Here is a 22123-nt window from a genome sequence, read left to right as displayed (position 1 = left end):
CCCCACCCCCCACTGCCAGTCCTAAGAGGATAAATTTCATTAAGTCACCAAATGTGTTGCATTGGTTACAGCTAAGCAATACAAAGTACTCTCAACTTTCCCGTTAGTAAGTCCAGCTGGAGCCTGGTGTGCAGCCACAATGCGTCAGGTATCCTAGGCCTGAAACGTTGTTACAGAAAAATGCCAACAAGCAAATAAACAAAAGATCTGCTGTCTGGGTTTCTTTGATGCTACCCCTGTTGATTGCTGCGGGCCTTCACACTTAAAGCCGCAGTACTGTAGCTGTTCTTCACTACTCGTGTGTGTACATTCATTCTCCATTGAGGATGGAGTTGATCTTTTCAGGGAAACGCTGAGGCTACGCTGGCACGCTCGCAATAGGGGCCCTGTCCCTTATTCATGACTCTTTCGAAGCCCTGTCCGGGATCTTTTCTGGGACTGCTTGGATGAGGCATGTCTCCCGGTCTGGATCGGTGGGTATCGGGTCTGTTCCCGAGCGGCCCAGACAGTGTCCAGGTTGATGCTGGCGCGGCCGCTCAGGTCCCGCGCCCCCCGCCCGCGTCTGCGGCTGCGCGGCCGGCCCGGGAGGGGGCGCGGCGGGCGGCTGGGAGCGGGGCCGCGAGCGGCATGTCTCGCTACACCAGGCCCCCCAACACCTCCCTGTTCGTCAGGAACGTCGCCGACGCCACTAGGTGAGCCAAGACGGGACCCCGCGGGAGTACGGGTCGGGGCCGAGGAGTGTCTGGGTGCGGGCTGGGTGGTGGGCTGTCGCATGCCGGCCGGGTGCCTCGGTGCCCGGGTGCAGCCAGCCGGGTGTCCGGGTACCAGTTGGGTGTTGGAGTGCTGGCCGGGTGTTGAAGTCATGGACAGGTGTCGGTGTACCGAACTACGGGGTGTCCGGGTGTTGGGGTGCTGACCAGGTGTTGGGGTGCTGTCATGATGACAGGATGCTGGCCGCCGAGGTGCGGGCCGTGGTGGCAGTGCTTGCTCAGGCCCTGTTGTCACTGCGTCCTGCAGACGCCGCCCACTAACCTTCCGGAGTAACTGGGGCTGCCTCATCTCAGGATGCGCACCTTAGGCCTTGCAATTTCCTCTGCGCTGTTCAGGCAGTGCTTATGGCCCAGATTTAATATACGAGGCCAGCCTGGTCTACAAAGCGAGCTCCAGGACAGCCAAAGCTGTTGGACAGCCAAAGCTGTTACACAGAGAAACCCTGTCTCGAAAAGCCAACACACACACACACACACACACACACACACACACACACACACACACGTATAACTAGTCGATTATTTGATGTCTATTTTTCTTGTTTTTCTTTGAGTGCTGGAAACAGTCTAGCCCTTCATCTTGGTTAAGCTGTCAGTTTCAATCCTGGGAGTCTGTCTCCTGCAGGCCTCATTGAAAATTCTGTCTAAAGGATTGTCAAGCATAGAGCTTAAGAAATGCCCTTTTTTCATATAGCACTTTTTCCTTTAATAGGAGTCAGAGGGAATGGGAGGGGTGACATTAATAGACACCTTAATTTCACTGGAATCATTTAATCCCCCTTTCTAGTTCTACCATCTTGTCCACTTAAGGAAAAGTTGAAGTTCAAAGGTTTTAACCTTTGTGCCTGGACCTAAACAGGCACAAAACTATGCATTTCTTCGCTTGTTGGTTTCTGGAATAATCATGACTTAAGTTTTGACTTGTTGAGAGAGGGTCTCCATCTAGTCCAGGGTGGCCTCAGATTCCCTACATAGGCTAAAATGACCTTGAACTTCTCATCCTTCTGCCTCCACCTCCCTCCCAAGTACTAGGATCACCGGTGAGCACCACTACTAAGCTGATAATCTACTTTTAGGGATATTAAGTGCTTCAAATTTGATTACTATAAATATATATGCCACAACTATAGACTGTGAATTAATAGAATTTTAGGATGCCCGTGTTTTATGGTTTTTCTCTTACCCCGTTTACAATAGAGAAGCAGAATTTAATATTTGGGTAGGCTTAAAAAAATCTCACACTTAAACAACTTGGACAATAAGCGCCAGGTCTTCGTGGCATGTTTACAAAAGAAACCCCAGACATTTCCAATTCAGATGGCCCCAAGAGCTATGCAGGTGACTGAGGCTGCCAGCTTACAAGGCATAGTAGAACGGCCTGGACTGCAGCAAATGAGTATGTACCATATAACGGGGAAGTCATGTTGCTACTCCCCCCCCAATTCTAGAGACTCTAACCCAGGGCTGTGTGCATGCTGGGCTCCCTGCTGATCTATAGCTACTGGGACATCACTTCAGCAATCAGTATGTCGGCTTTCCCTCTTCCTGCGTCAACCTCTGCCCTAGCTGTGATTACAAGCATATGCCACTAGCACCCTCAATTTGCCTTGCCTCATCTTACTTTCAAGAGAAGTCAGAAACCTGGATTTTTGTGTATATTGAACTAGCTTCTAAAACATCGCTATTATTAAGTTGTATAAAGGGCTAGCAAGATGACTCCCTGCGTAGAGATGCCTGCCTCCAAGACTGAGGATCTGAGTTCTAGCCCTGGGACCTACGTGGTGGAAGAAGAGAATAACCCCCTTGATGGAGAAAGGTCATTGGCTAATAAAGAAACTGCCTTGGCCCATTTGATTGGCCAGCCTTTAGGTGGGTGGAGTAAACAGAGTAGAATGCTGGGAGGAAGAGGAAGTGAGCTCAGATGCAGGGCAGCTCCTCTCAGAGGCAGATGCAATGAAGCAAGCCGCCAGGTCAGACATGCTGAATCTTTCCCGGTAAGACTGATGCTACACAGATTATTAGAGATGGGTTGATCGGGATATGAGAATTAGCCAGTAAGGGCTAGAGCTAATGGGCCAAGCAGTGTTTAAAAGAATACAGTTTATGTGTTGTTATTTCGGGGCATGAGCTAGCCAGGCTACCAGGAGCTGGGGCAGCAGGAACACAGCCCGCGGCTCCCACAACACCCCCTCAACTTGTCCTCTGACCTCACATAAGCCACATGCACACACCACGCTAAAGATGTATTCAGTTGAATAATGTGGATTCTCATCTTTGTAGATTTAGAAGCTCTAAAATAGTGGATATTTCATATTTCTATAATGCTCCAACATTGTGCATTCTGAATAAAACACATCTGGCCTGGGGGCGCAGTTCAGCAGATTGCTTGCCTTACATTCATGAGGCCTTGGGTTCTGTCCCCAGCACCACAAAGTAACAAAAACAAAAACAAACAAACCAAAAAAAAAAAACCATGTCTTCCTGTGACTATGAACCTTGGATGCAGATAACCCTCCCCCAAGTGCTGAAACTGATAATTGCGAGTTACTAATTCTATGTTCTGTTCTTTCATCACTTTTTAGCCCGGCGCCACTGGGGAGATAATCAAAACTGAGATTGTTATGTATCAAGAGAATAATACTTTCTCATTTTTGTTAAATATCCACTGTGTGACAAGGGCTATGTGGAAAACTTGGAATAAGTCAGAGATGGCCCAGTAGGGTCAAACACCTGTGGCCAAGCCTGACAGCCTGCATTCAGTCCCCAGAGCAAACAAGGCAGGAGAGCTGACAGCCTGCATTCAGTCCCCAGAGCAAACAAGGCAGGAGAGCTGACTGCTTTTTGCTATTCTTTGACCTCCACATGAACACTGTGGCATCTATGCCCAACACATACACACATGCAGAGAGTAAATGTCACTTTTAAAAGCTTCACATATATCATCTTATTTAGTTTTTGTCATCCTGTATGTCTTAATTAGGGTTAACACTGCTGTGATGAAACACCATCACCAAAGCAACTGAAGGAGAAAAGGGTTTATGCGTCCACATCACACAATTCATCATCAAAGGACGCCAAGGCAGGAGCCCAAACAGGGCAGGAACCTAGCTGTAGGAACTGATGCAGAGATCATGAGGGGGTTGCTGCTTACTGACCTGCTCCACAGGGCTCCCTCAGCCTTCTTATAGAACCCAGGACTACTAGCCTAGGAATGGCACCACCCACAATGGACTGGGCCCTCCCACATCAATCACTAATTAAGAAAATGCCCTACAGGGGGCTGGAGAGATGGCTCAGTGGTTAAGAGCATTGCCTGCTCTTCCAAAGGTCCTGAGTTCAATTCCCAACAACCACATGGTGGCTCACAACCATCTGTAATGGGGTCTGGTGCCCTCTTCTGGCCTGCAGGCATACACACAGACAGAATATTGTATACATAATAAATAAATATTTTTTTAAAAAAGAAAATGCCCTACAGTCTTCCCACAGCTTCATCTTATGGAGACTTTTTCCTCAATTGAGGCTTCCTCCTCTCTAGCTTGTTCAGGCTGACATAATGCCAGTACACTGTGTGTATGTTTACATTTTATTTCAGATTTTAGAGACAGAGTTTCTCTATGAGGCCAAGAGAAGGCACAAGACCCATTCATTTGCACACTCAGTAATCTCAGAAAGTACTAAAACGGAAGTCATAATAAATATGCAAAGGACCTGTAGGATAAAAGAGAGGAAAAATATACAAAGAAAATATAAATAATAAATTATGTTAAATGAAGAGATGTGACATGATATTATGAGACAAAGAACCTCCAAAGATGCTGCCGAGTTCATTTTCTGCTGGCATCTACTCCTGGGCATCCACCTACCAGTGAGAGTAGTTTGTTTCCCCAGTGAGACTCCTTTGGAGGAAATGGAATTTTCATTTGCAAGTGATCATCAAATTGGAGATTGCTCTGGGTTAGGAATGGGGGCCTGTGTCCACGTCTCCTCAGCCCTTGGACCCCAAACTGATGCAGACCAGTGCCAGGCCCTGTGCGTGCTGTGTCTTCATTCTCTGTGAATTCCTATGTGCATGGGTCATGTGGATTTAGAAGGATTTGATTTCTTGGTGGCCTCTATCCCCTTCTGGATTGTACACTCTTTACACTTCATCCTCCAGGGAGCTGAGTGTTCCAAGGTCTCTTAGTCTCCTCACCAAGTTTGGCTGTGCGTCTCTGTATTTGTTCCTATCTGCTGCAGGAGGAAGTTTCCCTGAAGATGACTGAGCAAGGAAGGCACTGACCTATGAGTATAGCAGAATGTCATTAGGAGTCATCTTATTGCTAATTTTTTGTTTATTTTTAGAACAATAGTATTTGATTTTACTCTAAGCTATCTAGTTTCAGGTTCTGGGCCACCCGAGCAGTGTTGGGTGTGGGTTCCATCCTGTGGATTGTGCCTTGAGTCAAACCAGAGTTTGGTTGGTTACTCCCACAAGCTCTGTGCCACCATTGCACTAGCAGGTCTGGCAGGCTGGACCCCATTGTAGATCACACAGTTTGTGGCTGGCTTGGTGTTTATATTTCTCTTTTGATAGTGTGCAGAGTGCCATCCTATACCAACGATACTAGCCCACAGGCTGTGTGTGGGCACCAGCTCAATGCTCCATGTTCAATGAGTTCTGTGGGTGTGGTCTTCAGCAATGGGGCCTTGCTGTCAGCTTGTGGAGAGCAACCTATAGTCTTGGCAACTGCCAGGGTTGTTCTTTGGCTAGCAACTCGCATTTAGATGTAACCCATTCCTGGTACTAGAAGCTTCATTTGCTGACAATAAATGTCCAGCTGGGGCTCTGTTTCCCCCACTATTTTTGGCAATTTCATTTAGATCTCCTCTGCATTTTTTTTTAAAGCTCTCTTCTTTCTTCAGGGCCATGCATGTTTAGAACTTGAGGCTGAGCCTCTGTGAGCTCTCTCAGGCTGTGTGTGACAGTGACTGGTGACAAATATGTGATTCCATCTCCAACCCTTGCTAGCTCAGCGACATTGTAGGCAGACTAATCTGTCTGTAAACAGCCAGAGTTGTGGGAATTAAATCATCTTCAGACAAACAGCTTCTTGTGCATGTAATTGTCAGCTAGCACAACTAGACTTGTGCCTCCAGTTAAATTGTAGCTCCACAAAGAGAAATGATGCTGTTGTCAGGTTCAAAGGAAATGCCAATTCTCCAAACTCCAAAAAGCAGTCCAAATATCCAGAAATGAGCTCAACATGGACTACAGGAGGGTTTCCCCACCTGCAGATTCTCTCCAGCTCACAGGTTTCCCTCCTCCAAAGCTGCTCGCTCTCCTTATAACCCTGCTGCTCCTATTATGTTCTCTCTACTCTGCTCCTCTCGCTCTTTTCTCTATTCCCTATCCCCTGCTATTCTCCCCTCTCATGGATAGTCCTGGTCATGTCCATCCTGCTGGTCATGTCCAGTCTACTTCTCTCTCTCTCTGCTCTGGACTCTTCCAGATGCCTCTGACTGCTCTCTCTCTCTCTCTCTCTCTCTCTCTCTCTCTCTCTCTCCCTTTCCCTCCCTCTCTCTCTCTCTCTCTCTCTCTCTCTCTCTCTCTCTCTCTCTCTCTCTCTGCTTTTTCTTAAGTAAGCCCTGTGCCTATAATGGTAGAAGACATACAGAAGGTTCAAAATATCATCAGCTATAAGAATAAAGTAGTTAACTTTGCTTTAGGGTATACGGGAAGAACACACTTTTTTTGTTGTTGTTAAAGTCCAAGAAATAATTCTGAGACTGCTTTAGATTTTAATTTCTTGCTTTCTGAAAACAAAATTCAAATAAACATGAAGTTATAGTGAGACAAGAATGCATTCTTAAATGAACATCTCAAGTCTTGTGATGGAAGTAACTTTCAAGAGTGGATGTGCTGGGCCAGGCCTTTTGAAATTAAGTTTAACAACCACGCAAAATGTTTGTAAAAATACAGACTCCCAGGTCCCTCATCCAGACTTCCTGAATTAGGGTCTACAAGAAAGAAAGGACTCAGAGATTTGTTTCCTTTTAAAGCCTTGGGCGAAACTAGGCATGATGGTTCCACCTGCAGTCCTAGAGCTTGGGGAACTAAGGCAGAAGGACTGTTAGCTCAAGGCCAGCCTGGTCTACATAGCAAGGCTTGGTTCCCCCACCCACAGCTATAAGAGACAGCTTTAGATATGGAAGTTTAGACATTACACTTTCTTTTTCCTTTTTTTTTTTTTTTTACTTTTATTTGTGTGTGGGCCTTTCTCTGTGTTCTATTCCTCCTCTTCTCTCTCCATGCTTAAAGAGTAAAAGACAACTTGCAGGTCATGATTCCCTTTCTACCATGTGGGCTTAAGGTTTTGAACTCCGGTCTTTAGGCTGAGCTACTTTACCCAGTGAGCTGGGCCCTCTCACTGGCCCGACGATACGCTTTGTTTTGAAAGTTTCAGTTGGATTTCTGTAGGTCAAGTGTTATTCAGCCTATTTATATTTACTTGCCTTGTTTCTGTGCCGCTCCAGGCCTGAGGACCTACGCCGAGAGTTTGGTCGGTACGGCCCCATAGTCGACGTTTACATCCCGCTTGACTTCTACACTCGCCGCCCCCGAGGGTTCGCCTATGTTCAATATCCTCTACTGTACGTGCTCATGCCAACATGCTTCATAGTGTGCTTATCCACATAGTGTTTAGGGATGGATGTTATGAGATTAACATTGTCTTATTAAATGTGTTTTTTCTTTATCTCAAAAACTCTAAAACAGTCCACAGTAGCTGGAGAGTGCCTCCACCCCCAGTCCCCCATCGCCTTACCCCCCTCTCTGAGCCCCCCTTCCCCCAGTCTGGACCAACTTGTTAGCTAGACTCCAACCATAAGCGATGGGAGAGACTGGTGGCCAGCGTCCCCTTTGATATGTTAATAGGCGCTTCAGGTAGCCATATTTGTGCCAGGTTTCTTTGAGACCTCTATGGTTTCCTATCACTTTATACTTACGCCTAACTAGTAGCACATAGGGGACTGTTGAAAGCAGTAGGTTCAGAGGTGGGCACCACCCTCAAAGAGCCAAGGTCATCTTTTGTCTTAGCTTGCTTTTATTATTGCAGTTCTGTTTATAATGAGTCATTTCTCCTACATTTCATAACTTGACTTTTAGCGATAGAGGACTTTTACTTGCAGAATAAAAGCTTCTGCGTGCTGATATTTCCAGTGAAACCCTGATAAATCCTTTCTCTGAAAAGGGGGTTAAGCCCTAAAGAGTTTATTTTATTTCTTGATTTTATAATGCCAGCTAATTTGAGATTAATTTCTTTCCTCACATTTCAAATTATGCTGCTAATTGTATCTGTTTTCATAATAAAACAGAAAAGCTTTTCTGGTTATTCATATCGAAACCAGAACTTGGTTTTCTTGTCGATTGAATTTCACATGTAAATAATACCCAGAAACAGTTTCGCTTACCGTCTGACGTCCGAAGTGTCCTTAACAAGCTGCTCATGTTTGAAGATGTTCGAGATGCTGAAGATGCACTCTATAACCTCAATAGGAAGTGGGTCTGTGGCCGGCAAATCGAGATACAGTTTGCACAAGGTGATCGCAAAAGTAAGTGTTAAGGACCCTTAGCTCTCCATGACAGAGCCGAGCTGTTACTGTTTCCCAGTGTCAGCAACAGTAGCTTGTCACTTAAAGGTCTTTAGAAAAACAGTCCCGACAGGGACTGTGGTTTTCAGGAGTAAACTGTTAGGAGCCTTGTTCTTCATGTTCTAGCACCCGGGCAAATGAAGTCCAAGGAACGCCACCTGTGCTCGCCAAGTGACCACAGGAGATCCAGAAGCCCCAGCCAGAGGAGGTCTCGAAGTCGAAGTTCATCGTGGGGCAGAGACCGAAGGCACTCAGACAGCCTGAAAGAGTAAGCACTGAGAGCGACAGCACACAGCTTCGTTTTTCACTTTTTCAGGGAAATATTTTAAAGAATTACTGGGGGGGGGTACTTAGACGATGATTTTGTTTAATATGGACAAACAAATTTCTGTAGAAAGACATGCTCTTCCCTATCACGTATAGGTTCTGTTTGTTTTCCTGGGCTGTGGGGTTGAACTCAGGACCTGGCAGATGCTTGCAGGTGCTCTGCTGGACCTCTACACTGGCTCTGGGGCTGTATTCCCAGCACCCCCTCCTTTCTAGACTCTTTAGCTTTAGGCATGGTCTTGTTATTGTTATTTTGGTTGTTTGTATTATAGGTACATGCTTATGGATGTGTGCACTGTATGTATGTATGTATAGAGGCTTATTACCAGGTGCTATTTATTTATTTATCTATCTATCTTTTGGGTTTTCGAGACAAGGTTTCTCTATGTTGTTTTGGAACCTGTTCTGGAACTCGCTCTATAGACCAGGCTGGCCTTGAACTCACAGAGATCCCCCTGCCTCTGCCTCCCACGTGCTGGGATTAAAGGGATGCGCCACCACTACCTGGCTCAGGTGTCTTTCTTGATCACTCTCTACCTTGGTTTTTGGTAACAGGGTCTATCACTTAACCTAAAGCTCATCCTTCAGGCTAGACTGACTGTCCAGTGAACTGAAGTCCACCTCTCTCTACCCCATCACATCCCCCATTGCTGGGTTCACAGATGTGCACCAGTACCTCCTAACTGTTTAAAGATGCTATATAATCCAAGTTTTTGTCCCTTAAGTCTCAGCCAGTTCGGTAGCTTTGAACTCTGAGGCTTGTGACTCAAGTTTTGCTTATGTGGATTATTCTTTAATGCTTTCAGAGGAGGGTTTGCTTTTCTTTTGATAGGGAGCATTGCTGTGCAGCCAAGACTGGCCTGGAATTTGAGATCCTTCTGCCTCAGCCTCTTGGAATGCTGGGACAATAGGCATTTCCCATCATGCTAACTCGTACAGCAGCTTTTGCTTTTACAAGCATTATTTGTAAACTTTTAATAATTGTTTTCTTTCTTTCCCTATTTATAAGGTTTTTTTCTACCGATTTTTATGCCTGTTAACAGTTGTTTAACCCAGCAGGGTGTTGGGTGCATGTCTGTAATTCCAGCACTTGGGAGGTTGGACAGGACTTTTTTTCAGAACTAAGGCATATGATATAGCATCACAAAGTAAAAATGTTTTGAGCATATATTCTAGTATAACAGATATTACAGACTTGTTACTTACGTTTGAGTCAAAAGCATGAATGATAAAATTAGAATTATTTCTTTAAGGCTAGAGGTGTAGTTTGGTGGTAGAGTATTTGCCTAGCAAACACAAAGCCCCAGGTTCTAGGCCAAGCACTGTCAGAAAAAAAGTGTCTTGTCATTAATCTATTAAAACATAATGAACATAATGTGTTAATCAGACTTCCTATCATGATGAAAACACTCCAAAGAAAGATTTATCTTGCTCAGAGTTCCAGAGGGTCCAGCCCATGGGAGGCTAGATCCATTGCCGTGGGCCTGATGTGAGGCAGACTATCGTGCCCAGTGACCTTATGGTGCAGATTGCTCAATTCATGGCAAACAGTAAGCCGGGGGGGGGGGGGTGGATAACAGGTGATAAGAAACAGCTGTTGCTGGCCAGTGGCAGAACATGCCTTTAATACCAGCACTTGGGAGGCAAAGGTAGGTGGATCCTTGAGTTTAAGACCAGTCTGGTCTACAAAGCAAGTTCTCAGACAGCCAGGACTACACAGAGAAACCCTGTTTCAAAAGACAGACAGACAGACAGACAGACAGAGACAGAGACAGAGAGACGGAGGGAGGGAGGGAGGGAGGGAGGGAGGGAGGGAGGGAGGGAGGGAGGGAGGGAAGAAAAGAAAGCAAGCAGGCTTTGAAAGCACCCCTGGTCTCCCCTCCTACCTCACACCTCCTGATGATGCCATACACTGTGAGTCCATCAGGGACCAACCCACTGATTAAGTCATATCCCTCAGAATCTAGTCACACACCCAAAGTCTACCGGCTGGCAACCAGGCCCCTAATACTTGAGTCTGGGGAGGATTTTTTTTCTTTTTATCCAGATGGGTCTTTACTTGCATGTATATCTGTGCCTCACGTTTATGCAATGTTTTCAGAGTTCAGAAGGTGTGAGATCCCCTGGAACTGCAGTTACAGACAGTTGTGTGTGACTGACCACATGGGTGCTAGGACTCAAATCCAGATCCTCTGGAAGAACAGCAAATGCTTTTATCCCGAGTCACCCTGCCAGCCCAGTGGGGTGTATTTCCTATTCGCACCATAGCGCTATGAAGCCCGTCAGAAAGTGCTGTCTCTCAGCTTGTTGTCTTGTATAAAGTACATGCTCTAATGTTACACATGCTTTCAGGTCTCGACACAGGCGATCTTCCTACAGTCAGTCTAAATCCCGCTCCAAATCACTACCAAGGCAGTCTACCTCAGCAAGGCAGTCGCGAACACCGAGAAGGAATTCTGGATCTAGAGGCCGGTCAAGATCCAAGTCCTTACCGAAAAGGTCCAAGTCAATAGAAAAATCAGAGTCACGCTCACCCCCAAAGCAGACTGGCTCAGGAGCAAAATCCAGACCACATGGACGGCACTGTGATTCCATCGCGAGATCCCCATGCAAGTCTCCTAGAGGATACACCAGCTCCGGAACCAAGACACAGACAGCAAAACATTCTCACTTTCCGTCGCACTCCAGATCACGGGGTTACCACCATAAAAACAGTTGGTGAACAGCTGCTTCCGGAAGAGCCACCGCGCTCTGCTATGAGTTATTAGACCTCGTTTTGGTTAAAATTCCTCAAGGCTTATAGAAATGGGAACTGGTGTTAGTTACCTTGGCCATGTGGAAGGAATACAATCGCCCTAGCTTTGACTAATAAGTATTTGATCTCAATTTAAGGGCTCACCCACAAGTCACCATGGCCACCACTGCGTAGGCTGTACTTGGTTCACGTTGTAGCAAGGGGGTACTTCCCAAAGGAAAGAGGCAAGATCCAGTATAAAAATTCTACTTAGATATGAAATACTATCAATAATATTCTTTACAAAAGTATTTTTTACTCTAAAACACTTTTCACATAAAAAGTAATTGTGATTATATGTAATTGCATAGGCCAGACTTAAACTGTTTGACACCTGTGTCTTTCTTGTGACTTCTGTTTAAGCTTGGGCCAATTCTTGGTAGGCATTAGTTCAAATTACAGCATTCTGAAATCTTAAAAGAAAAAATTTATATAGATTCTGCAGCGGTTCAAAAGATAGTTAAAAGATGTTTAAAAGATAAAGAACCTTTCATTGCTTTTGAATACAGCAGCATAGACCAGTTGGCATGAAATGATATCCATGTTTGCTTAAAATACGAAAACAAAGCTGGGTATGGTGGCACATGCCTGCAATCCCAGCGCTTGGGAGATGAGGCCAGAGGGTCAAACCCGCATGGACTAGGCTACACGAGACTCTGTCTAGAAATAAATAAACAGATGCTTTTTTAAAAAGGCGAAACCATTTTAGAAGTACTAGATTTTGAATGGTTTGAGACTACTCTAGAAATTATGGTGTGGAACACTCAGAATCCACAAATACTCATATTAAGCCTTACATAGTTGAAGTACAGTACATTTTGTATAAATTCACATTTATACCATTATTTCTATATAGCTATTTTCATCTGCATTTTTCTTTTTAGAGCTCTAGTTCAATATCCTAATTATATACAAAGTCTTTTTAAAGAAAAGAATTAAACACATAGTACATTATATTAAGAAATGCTAGCCAATGAGATGGCTCGGTGAGTAAATCCACTCACCATCCACACCTGGCCACCCGAGTACAAGCTGGGTAACTTGAGTTCAGTTCCTGAACCCACTCAAAAGTGGAAGAGAACTGGCTCCTGCAAAGTATCTCTGACTTCCACACTGTGCAATGGCCTGTGTGTGCACGCACACACACACACACACACACACACACACACAGAAAGAAAAAGATCTTCATAAAAACAGTTTTGCAGTGAGGCATTTGACTTTTACATTATGCTACTCTACATCTTAAAAACCAAATAACTTTGTTGACAGTTACTGCTTTTGTAGTTGTTATTACTTAGAATTTCTTTTACCATGTCATTGAGGTTTACATTTCAGAGGGTTTTGCAGATTTGTGATAGAATGGTTTGCATCTGATTGTCATAGGAGATATGTTTACAGATTAGCTTTGTTGAATCACATTGCTGAAACACACTGTCAGCCCTTACAGCTAATATGTATGCCTGGAATACCTAAGAAACCTGTCTTACATTTTCAGTATTTGGAGCTATGTTGCTTCTATTAATTTCCAATATAGAGTTCCATAGTCTTTGCATTTTAAATCCTTTATGTGAGAAAAACTTCACAAAATAATTTGTACATTGGTGATACTTGGAGAAGTAACGCAAATTAATGTATATTATACTCTCTGGATATATTTTGTCTATTTAACCATAGCAACATTTATTTATTTCCAAACTTCACTCTGATGTTCCTCTGTAATAAAGCGATTATAAAAGCCTGGGAGACTGTTGGAAGCTTGAGGAGTTTCAAGTTATCCTGGCCCGCGCATATGTATACGCTGTCCTCTTCAGTAGTGGCACATGTAAAGCCTTGGCTTCCTCAATCCCAGCACCGCAGGGGTGGGAGCGGGGAACCGAGGAACTCACTGTACTTCTGCACTGTCTTTACCCTCGAAGATCCTTTTTCCAAGGGACCATTACCTCAAGGGTGCATGACTTTTTTGGGGGAAACTTGAGCAAACTTGTAGTCACCCCAGAAAGGTTGCTAACAACAGTTCATCCAAGTCTAGGTTGGGGAGCTGATGAGGAGGAGTAGGCTTACAGAAGCAGCTTACAGGCTGTGGAAGAAAAGCCACCCCTAGCAACTGTTTCTGTGTCCTATGGGCTGTCTTATGAGCTTCCTCCCCTTTCTCCAGGGAGTGTTAGTGAGCCCAGTCTTATGAGGGTCCTCTGAAGTTATCATGCCAGGTGGGAACCAAACATTCACATATGTGAGCCTTTGGGGGCCATTCTCATTCAAACCACTCCCTAACCCCTGTAGGCTCTTGCCATATCATAATGCAAAAACGTATTTAGTTCAACTTCAAAAGTCCCCATAGTCCTTCCTAGTCTCAACAGTGTTTATAAGTCCAAAATCTCTTCTGAGACTCAAAGCAATCTCTTAATTAGAAGCCCCTATAAAATCAAAAAGCAGATTATATACTCCCAACATAGAATATAAATTATCATTCTAAAAGGGAAGAAGGGTGCGTAATGAGGAAACGCTGAACTGAAGCAACACTGAAAACCAGCAGGGCAAACTCAAATCCCACTTGTCCATGCCAACGTCAAAGGGATTATTAGATGGCTCTTTGTATTTCCATTCCTTCCAGCTTTTCTGGCTACAACACACTTCTCTCTTGGACTGGTTCCATAGTCTTCCTGCCTCCATCTGTTCAGCATACCAGATGGGTCAGATGGAAGCTTCCAGCTACTTCTCCAGCATCATGTCTGTCTGCTTGCCACCATGATACCTGCCCCCATTTAAATGATTTCTTTTGAAAGCTGTCTTTTAAAAGATGGTGTTTCATTGCATAATAGTAACCCTACCTAGGACAGAAGTTGATTCCCAGAGTGATGGCTCACCCTGAGAGCACCTGCACTCCCTGAAGCTCTGGGCTTTTCTTTAAATTTCTCACCTACTTGGGAGGTGGTGGCGGGGAAGAGGCAGAAATCTTTAATAATTAAATTAATTAATTAATAAAAAAATCAGCAAGAAAAAAAAAGGAAAAAAAAAATTTCTCACCTACTTGAGCACAAGATTTGACTCCAGCGTTACATTTCCTGGTGTTATTTTTTATTTAAAACTGTACATTTTGTATCTTTTTGCCCCATTTACTCTGTTCATTGTAAATCTGCATAACTGTAATCACTAATAGCCACCGGACATTGTCAATACCAGACTGTCTTGCAAAACAGTTAGTTGTGTGATAATTTGATTGTGTTCTGACAAAATAAACCTTGCTTGGAGTCAGAAGGCCGAGCTAGCCACTAGCTGACCATAGAGGTTTGGATGACTATGAACAGAGAGGAGACAGGAAGTAGTAAGGTGGGGCTGGGAGAGGGTTTCAGCCTCTTCAGGATGGAGGAACCAGAGGTGGAAAGCGACTGTGGCTCCTTCCCTGCTTCTCTGATCTTTCAGGATTTTACCCTGATATCTGACTCCCGATTTTTTATTGATAAAGATTAATTAGATTTAGGCTTCATCTGGCGACCAACTTTCTGAGGCATGAATTCATGAGCTAGCCACTTACCCTTGGCTTTGCAGCCACTGGCATCCACCTGAGCTGCATCCACTGCCACCAGCTGGCGTTTCCTTTTCTTCCCCAAGCCCTCTGAGTCTGGGATGGTCCTATCGCAGCCTCTCTACAGCAATCACAGGTTTTTCGAAACAGGGTTTCTCTGTGGCTTTGGAGCCTGTCCTGGAACTATCCCCACCTCAGTTTCTAACATGGGATCAGTGACAGCTGTCCTCAGCCAGGCTGTGCACCACCTGTGTTCTCCACCCAGAAGTGCTATATGACAGCCAGACTCACACTTTACCATCATTGTCAACAGATAGGCTGGGACAGCTAGGACTTTTTCAAAGGGGGAGGCAAGAGTTTTTTCCCCACATTAAAAATAGGAAACAATATTACGATGGAGGGAGTTAGGTCTCTGTATGATTCCACAATGGATAGTCTAAAAATGGAACAGTTAAAATGAGGGGATAATTAACTTAGCTGTGATTTTTTTTGTGATTTACATAATGTCAATTATAATCATTATCAGTTTGGTAATTCTTGTTTTAGTCCTAAAAAAGTTGGTTGATATCAATGCCAAATATTAGAAATCGACTGATAATATGCAAGCCCTACAACTATTTACTAAAGAAAATAATGCAATTTTGACTGATAAGTTACAAGCCTTAGAAAAACTTATTAAAATAGATCATAAAGATATCTAGACAAAGACAGAGGGATTTAAAGGAGAACCAACCTCACTATTACACTATAAAATTATAAAGGAACAGCCCAAGGTTATCAAAAAGTCCAACTCTAATTTATCCAGTCATCATACAGGAACAACCACCAAATGACAGGTATCACCAAGGCTGTGTAAGAGTATACTGGATTCCTGTGAAAAATGTTGACTTGAGAAGACTTAAGGAAGTGATGGTCTTGTATGGTATGCATTTACCTTTTGTGAAGCAGATGTTAAATTCATGGTCAACTAGTAACAATTATCCCACAAGACTAGAAAGGTTTGGTTCCAGCATTATTGGAACCTTGTCTGCAATTACAGTAAAAGACCTGGTGGAAAGATAAGGCATGGACCTTTGAACAACAAAGTAGGGCTAAAGGCATTGGAATTTCCCAAGACCAACTTCTCAGAGAGGGCGACTATGCTGTTGTACAAAGAGAGTCTATATATACTAACCACATCTTGGCTCTACGCCATGCAGCAGCTCTGAATGCTTGGGACAGAGTTGAACAAGTCAGAAAGAGAACTGAGTCACTAAAGTTATAAAGGGCCCAAAAGAAACCTTCACTGATTTTTACAAAGATTGACTTCACAGTCAATAGAATATAGAATGATACCGTAGAATCATAGAATGATACCAAATCCAGAAGCTAGACAAATATTAATTTAATCTTTGGCTTTTGAAAATGCTAATTAACAATTCAAAAGAATAGTTAGGCCTTTAAGGGCAAGATCAGCTCTCATAGGGGAATGGATCTGAGATATAGTTAATATTGAATGTCATAACCATAATGATAACTGGACAAGAAAGGATATTTCCAAAGACTTGAAGAAAAATCAAAATGTCAGATATTTTAATTGTGGTAAACAATGTCACCTAAAAAGTGATCATAGGCAGGACATTACTAGAAATAATGTTTTTTCTAGGAATAATCCAAACAGAAGGCTTTTGCCTTCTGGAGTATGCAAAAGTACAGCAAAGGCCTACATTGGACCAATGAATGCAGATCAACAATGGACATACAAAGTAGCCCTTTACCATCAAGAAATGCCTTGGGGGGCTCTTGAAGGCCCCCATGTCAAATTTGGTTCAATCATTCCCTGTCTCTGTGAGGGAAATTCCTTCCCATAGCAATTAAAGGATCTAATGCCTATTGTTAACAAACAAAGAAACAAAAAACTCATACTGTTCTGGATGATAGAACAACTTTAGAAAATAAAACAAAAAATTTAGGAGACACCTTAAAGCAAATATTTTTGCAAACTTCTATAAATGATCAAAGACCAAAGTTAAAAATACGAATAAATGACATTGTAATTGAGGGTCTTGTAGACAGAGGAGCAGATATAATAATACTTGTATCAGAATCTTTGCTTTGAAATTGGCCTCTTCAGGAGATAAATGTTCAGCTTCTTGTTTCGTTTTGTTTTGGGTTTTTTTTTGGGGGGGGAGGGGTTGGAACTTTAATTCAGGTAAAACAAAGTGCAAGAGGTGTTGGTTGAATACATAGGGCCAGAAGCCAGCCTGGAAAATTAAAATCATATGTGGCCAACACTGCAATTCATTTTTGGGGATGTAATTTGTTACAGCAATGGAAAACTCAGATTAACATTCCTCCAATCTCAGAAACAAACCATAAACTAATGTATGTTCCTGGAAAAGCATTAAAAGGTATTATAAAGAACAGTCACCGACCATTCAGTTGGCACATAAGGAGGGCACAACAGCTGCTGATCTTTCAAAGGCACCAACAGCCCTACCTTTAAAATGGTTAATGGACAAACCTGTATGGGTTAAGCAATGGCCTTTGACATCAGAAAAATTACAGGCTTTAGAACAGCTGTCATAGGAACAGCTAAATGCTCAACATATTGAAGAATTGACCAGTCCTTGGAATTCTCCTATATTTGTCGTTAAAAAGAAATCTGGAAAATGGATAATGTTAGTGGATTTGAGACCCATAAAGAAAGTAATTCAGCTGATGGGCTCTCTACAGCCTGGAATTCCTCTGCCTTCTCTATTACCTAAAAAATGGTCCATTATAGTGATTGACTTAAAAGACTGCTTCTTTTACTATACCTTTACAAGAACAAGATGGGGGAAAGATTTGCCTTTACGGTGCCTCCTTATGATAATTCTCAGCCTACTAAAAGATAGCTGAAATATTCTCCCACAAGAGATGTAAACAACCTCACCCTGTGCCATTATTTTGTCTAACAGAAGTCAGAAATTGTTGTGATCCAGCTGCCCTCACTCCCCCTGAGAGAGGAACTTCCTTGTGGTCTGTAATTGACAAAGATGTTTGTGTTCTTTTTGGCCGGTGGGTCTCCACAGAAGGAGTAGAGGTATAAAAGGTTGCTGGGCAAAATAAAGGTTGCTGTTCTTCCACCTGAAAAGAAGCCTCTGTGTCTCAATCCTAGCACCCCCTCCCCCCCACCAGTCTTGGCTATCCAGGCTGCGCTGGCTGCAGCAAGAAATGATTCATAAACAGCTTCCTCAGTCTATACTTTACCATCATATGGACAATATCTTACTTGTAGATACCTTAGAGAAAATGTTGAAGAAGTAAAGAAAATTTTGCCTGATTGGGGATTAAAAATTGCTCCTGAAAAAATACCGAGGAGATTCTAATACCTAGGCTATAAGATAGGTTTACAAAAAAAAAAAAAAATTTAACCTCAGAGATTACAACTCATGAGAGATCAATTATGAACTCTTTAATGATTTTCAAAAATTGCTGGGAGATACTGACTACAGCCCACAAATGTATTGACAACTCAAGAACTAATTTATTTCAAACCTTACAAGGTGATAAGGACTTAAATTGTCTGAAAATGATCAGCTGAGGCTGAGAGAGAATTGGCTTTGGTAGAAGAGAAATTACAGGATGCACATGTGAATTATTTGGATCTGGAACTTAATTACATTCTGGTTATTTTACTTTCTATGCATTTTCCTACAGAAATTTTAATGCAGAGAGAAGATAATATCTTACAATGGATATTTTTACCACACAGAGTAAAAAATTAAAGACGTATGTAGAAAGGGTTTCTGAACTGATTCTAAAAGGAAAATTGAGCCTTTGTCAATTAGCAGGAAACACCCAGCACAAATTGTAGTACCTTTCAATAATGCTGAAATGTTCTCTTTATGGACAAAAAATGAACATGGGCTAAGAGTTTGTAGCAAGTTTTAGGAGAGACTAACAACAAGTATCCCAAAAGCAAGAGCGTTCAGTTTATAAAGAGAATTAATTGGATCCTTCCTCACACTGTATGGGGAAGGCCAATTTCTGGAGCCCCTACATTCTATACTAATGCAAACAAATTAGGGAAAGGAAGGTTGTAAGTCAGTAAATTTAAGTAAAGTGGCTCAAAGTTCTTACAATTCTGTTCAGAAGTCAGAATTATATTTTTATTCTCATGGTATTATTAGACTTTCCAGAACCTCTTAATATAGTTACTCTCATTATACAGAGTTGTTTTACATGTTGAAACTGCTGATTTAATTCAACAATTTTTTTTTGTCTACTATCCAGTGTCTCTCTGCAGCAGTTTCTTTCTCATGAGAGCATTTAGAAAATTTAGAGAGAATAAAGTATTGTGCAGTCTGTTAGGATTCCTGCATTGGACTGGCCCTACCTGACTGCGGTGGCTGCATTGGGCCTGCGCATGCCTCTTGATTAGAAGAGGCGATAGTTCATCAAACAGCATTGTTGTATAACATTTTGTGTTCTAACAAAGCTTGCCTGAGAACAGAGAAAGCCACTAGTTAACCATAGAGGCCGGGCAGTGGTGGCACACACCTTTTATTCCAGCACCTGGGAGGAGGGTGCAGGAAGAAGCGAAGTTCGAGGCCACCCTGGGTTAACTGAGATTGAACCTGTGTGAAAGAGAAGCAGCCAGGCAGTGCAGGTTTACACCTTTAATCCCATCATTAGGGAGGTGAGACAAGAATATAAGGTCGGTGGAGACAGAATCTTGCCCCATTCAGTCTGAGGATTCGCAGAGACAGGATTCCTGTCCCCCCCCCCCCCCCAATCTGATCTGAGATTTTGTAGAGCTAAGAAGAGACTGTGGCGGCTACTCTCCTTTTCTAAAAATTCAGCTTTCACCCTAACATCTGATTCCGGGTGTTTTATTGATAAGATTAATTAGAACCACGTTTTACAGAGTGGCCATTCAATCTAAACTAATTTATAATATTAACGAATGCTTTTCATGACTTCCTCCAGAGAGTCACCGTGCAAGTGGCTCTCCGTTGGGACGCAGGATGAAGAGCGAGCGGGAGCGAAGCGACTGCCAGTGACACCGGGCGGATGATAAACTGGCAATCGTGGTGGTGAAGCAGGGGTGTCTCAGCCCCAAACCAGTCACGCACCTCCTGCCCCGACGTCCCAGCCTCTAACCCGTCCTCGCTGAGGCAGGCTGTGGTGGCCACCGCGGGGGTCGAGCCCGGGGAGCGAGGCGGTCCCCATTCTAAAAGAAAAACAAGTTCTCAGGGAGAAACAAGTCTCCACCGACTGAGAGAAGCCGGAGTCTCCACTTTGTCACAATTACAGTGAAGCAGGAACGTGAGGATCATCCATGGAGAGGAGGAGAGGATCGACCGCACCGGGAGCCATCAGAACCGGGACAAAGAGAGCTCGAGAGACCGGCACCGGGGCCATTCCCGCCAAAGAAGGAGCTCCGGTGAGAGGCACGTCAGTGGACAGGGTCGGGACCGAGACAGTCAGATTCTACAGAGCCAGGAAAAGGAGAGAGACTTTTATAATGCCAGGCGCCTGGAGCATCGCCAGCAGAATGAAGGTTCTGGCAGTGAGGCTCAGGAGGTGATCCCTCGCCCTGCTGGTAACAGGAGCAAAGAGGTGTCTGTCAAAGAAAAACCAAGCTTTGAACTTTCTGGGGCACTTCTTGAGGACACCAATACCTTCTGGGATGTGGTTATTAAGTACAACGAGTCCCCAGAAGTACGGATCCCCCAAAACGGTGGTGTCTCTACCCCTTTAAAATGATGAGCTACTTCCATCCATCAGCAGAGTGCTTACCTTCTGGGTCGAGATTGCTGCACCTCTGACATTCCCATCGACCATCCCTCTTGCTCAAAGCAGCATGCAGTTTTCCAGTACCGGCTTGTGGAGTACACTTGAGCAGACGGCACAGTTGGTAGAAGAGTGAAGCCCAACATCATTGACCTTGGCTCAGGCAACGGAACCTTCTTGAATAACAAAGCGTATTTAAGCCACAGAGATACTATGAACTGAAAGAAAAAGATGTCTTTAAATTTGGGTTCAGGCCGGGCGATGGTGGTGCACGCCTTTAATCCCAGCACTCGGGAGGCAGAGGCAGGCGGATCTCTGTGAGTTCGAGACCAGCCTGGTCTACAGAGCTAGTTCCAGGACAGGCTCCAAAGCCACAGAGAAACCCTGTCTCGAAAAACCAAAACAAACAAACAAACAAACAAACAAAAATTTGGGTTCAGTAGCAGAGAATACGTCTTGTTCCATGAGTCTTCAGACACCTCTGAAGTAGACAGGAAGGAAGATGAGGATGACGAGGAGGAAACGGTGCCTGACAGCTAGGAGCTGAGAAGCACCCGCCACACACGCTGTTAGAAACCATTCCTACTGGAGGCCGTGGGGTTGACTCTGGATCGCCTCTTCTTGCCTTAAGTCTTTGCTCTGTTGCTGCCCAGCTTGTGTTGCAGTATGAGAACTCTCACTTCGTTTTTTGTCGAACTTGACACAGCAGCTGCCTGCCTGTGGGCGCTTGTTTTCAGAACAATCGCATGTCAAGTTTTGGTCAAAGTGTATGATTGTAGTGGGTGCCTTCAGAACCATGCAGGGGGCTTTAATATTACTGATTGGGAGCAGGTGAAGGCTGACCTTCAAAAAGTATTGAAAGAGCAAGGGCCAGAAGAATTTCCCATAGCGATATTTTCACTATGGCGCTTGGTCAGAGATGCTCTTCTCAGTGATGATGTCAAAGTAAAAGAGCAACTAGAGAATTTGAACAAAACCTTTGAGGAGATTCAGGAAGTAGAATCTGGGGGTTCTATTAAGAGTTTTGAGGAGCAGGAAGTTACAAGTCCTAAAAGAGATATAGAAGAGGAAGAAGAAACTTTAGAAAGGGAGATTATACTGCTAAAAAAGAAATTAGAAAAAGAAGGAAGGCAGCTTTGCTGAGCCTGTCTTTCCAGAGGAGATTGTTTGTTGTGGATAGGAGGAATGCAGGATGTGCAGTGCCATCCACTTCTCCCTGCAATACTCCTATCTTTGTTATTAAGAAAAAGTCTGATAAATGGAGGTTGCTGCAAGATCTTAGAGCAGCAAATGATTGTATGGAAATAATGGGGGTAA

At 43.7% G+C, this 22123-nt stretch overlaps 1 protein-coding gene and 1 pseudogene across 1 annotated transcript; both read left to right on the top strand.

The window, feature by feature from the left end:
* The first annotated feature begins 480 nt into the window (after positions 1-480).
* Srsf12 (serine and arginine rich splicing factor 12) lies at positions 481-13245 on the top strand. The gene is made up of 5 exons (XM_057790697.1): positions 481-692; positions 7287-7407; positions 8252-8363; positions 8529-8670; positions 11082-13245. Exons 1-5 carry the CDS (start codon positions 628-630, stop codon positions 11449-11451), a joined length of 810 nt encoding a protein of 269 aa, XP_057646680.1. The 5' UTR covers positions 481-627; the 3' UTR covers positions 11452-13245.
* A 6792-nt stretch (positions 13246-20037) lies between these two features.
* On the top strand, positions 20038-21346 carry LOC130887773 (smad nuclear interacting protein 1-like; annotated as a pseudogene).
* Positions 21347-22123: the final 777 nt, after the last annotated feature.

Source organism: Chionomys nivalis, chromosome 16 (genome assembly GCF_950005125.1).
Source record: "Chionomys nivalis chromosome 16, mChiNiv1.1, whole genome shotgun sequence".
Taxonomy (NCBI): Eukaryota; Metazoa; Chordata; class Mammalia; order Rodentia; family Cricetidae; genus Chionomys; species Chionomys nivalis.
This window is presented reverse-complemented; position numbering and strand designations above follow the sequence as displayed.

Bases quoted from the DNA above. Each gene is read 5' to 3' on its own strand.
- Srsf12 (XM_057790697.1), top strand. From the start codon at position 628: ATGTCTCGCTACACCAGGCCCCCCAACACCTCCCTGTTCGTCAGGAAC. The intron at 7,408-8,251 runs GTGCTCATGCCA...GTCCTTAACAAG, and splicing joins TTCAATATCCTCTACTGTAC to CTGCTCATGTTTGAAGATGT. The intron at 8,671-11,081 runs GTAAGCACTGAG...ACATGCTTTCAG, and splicing joins CACTCAGACAGCCTGAAAGA to GTCTCGACACAGGCGATCTT.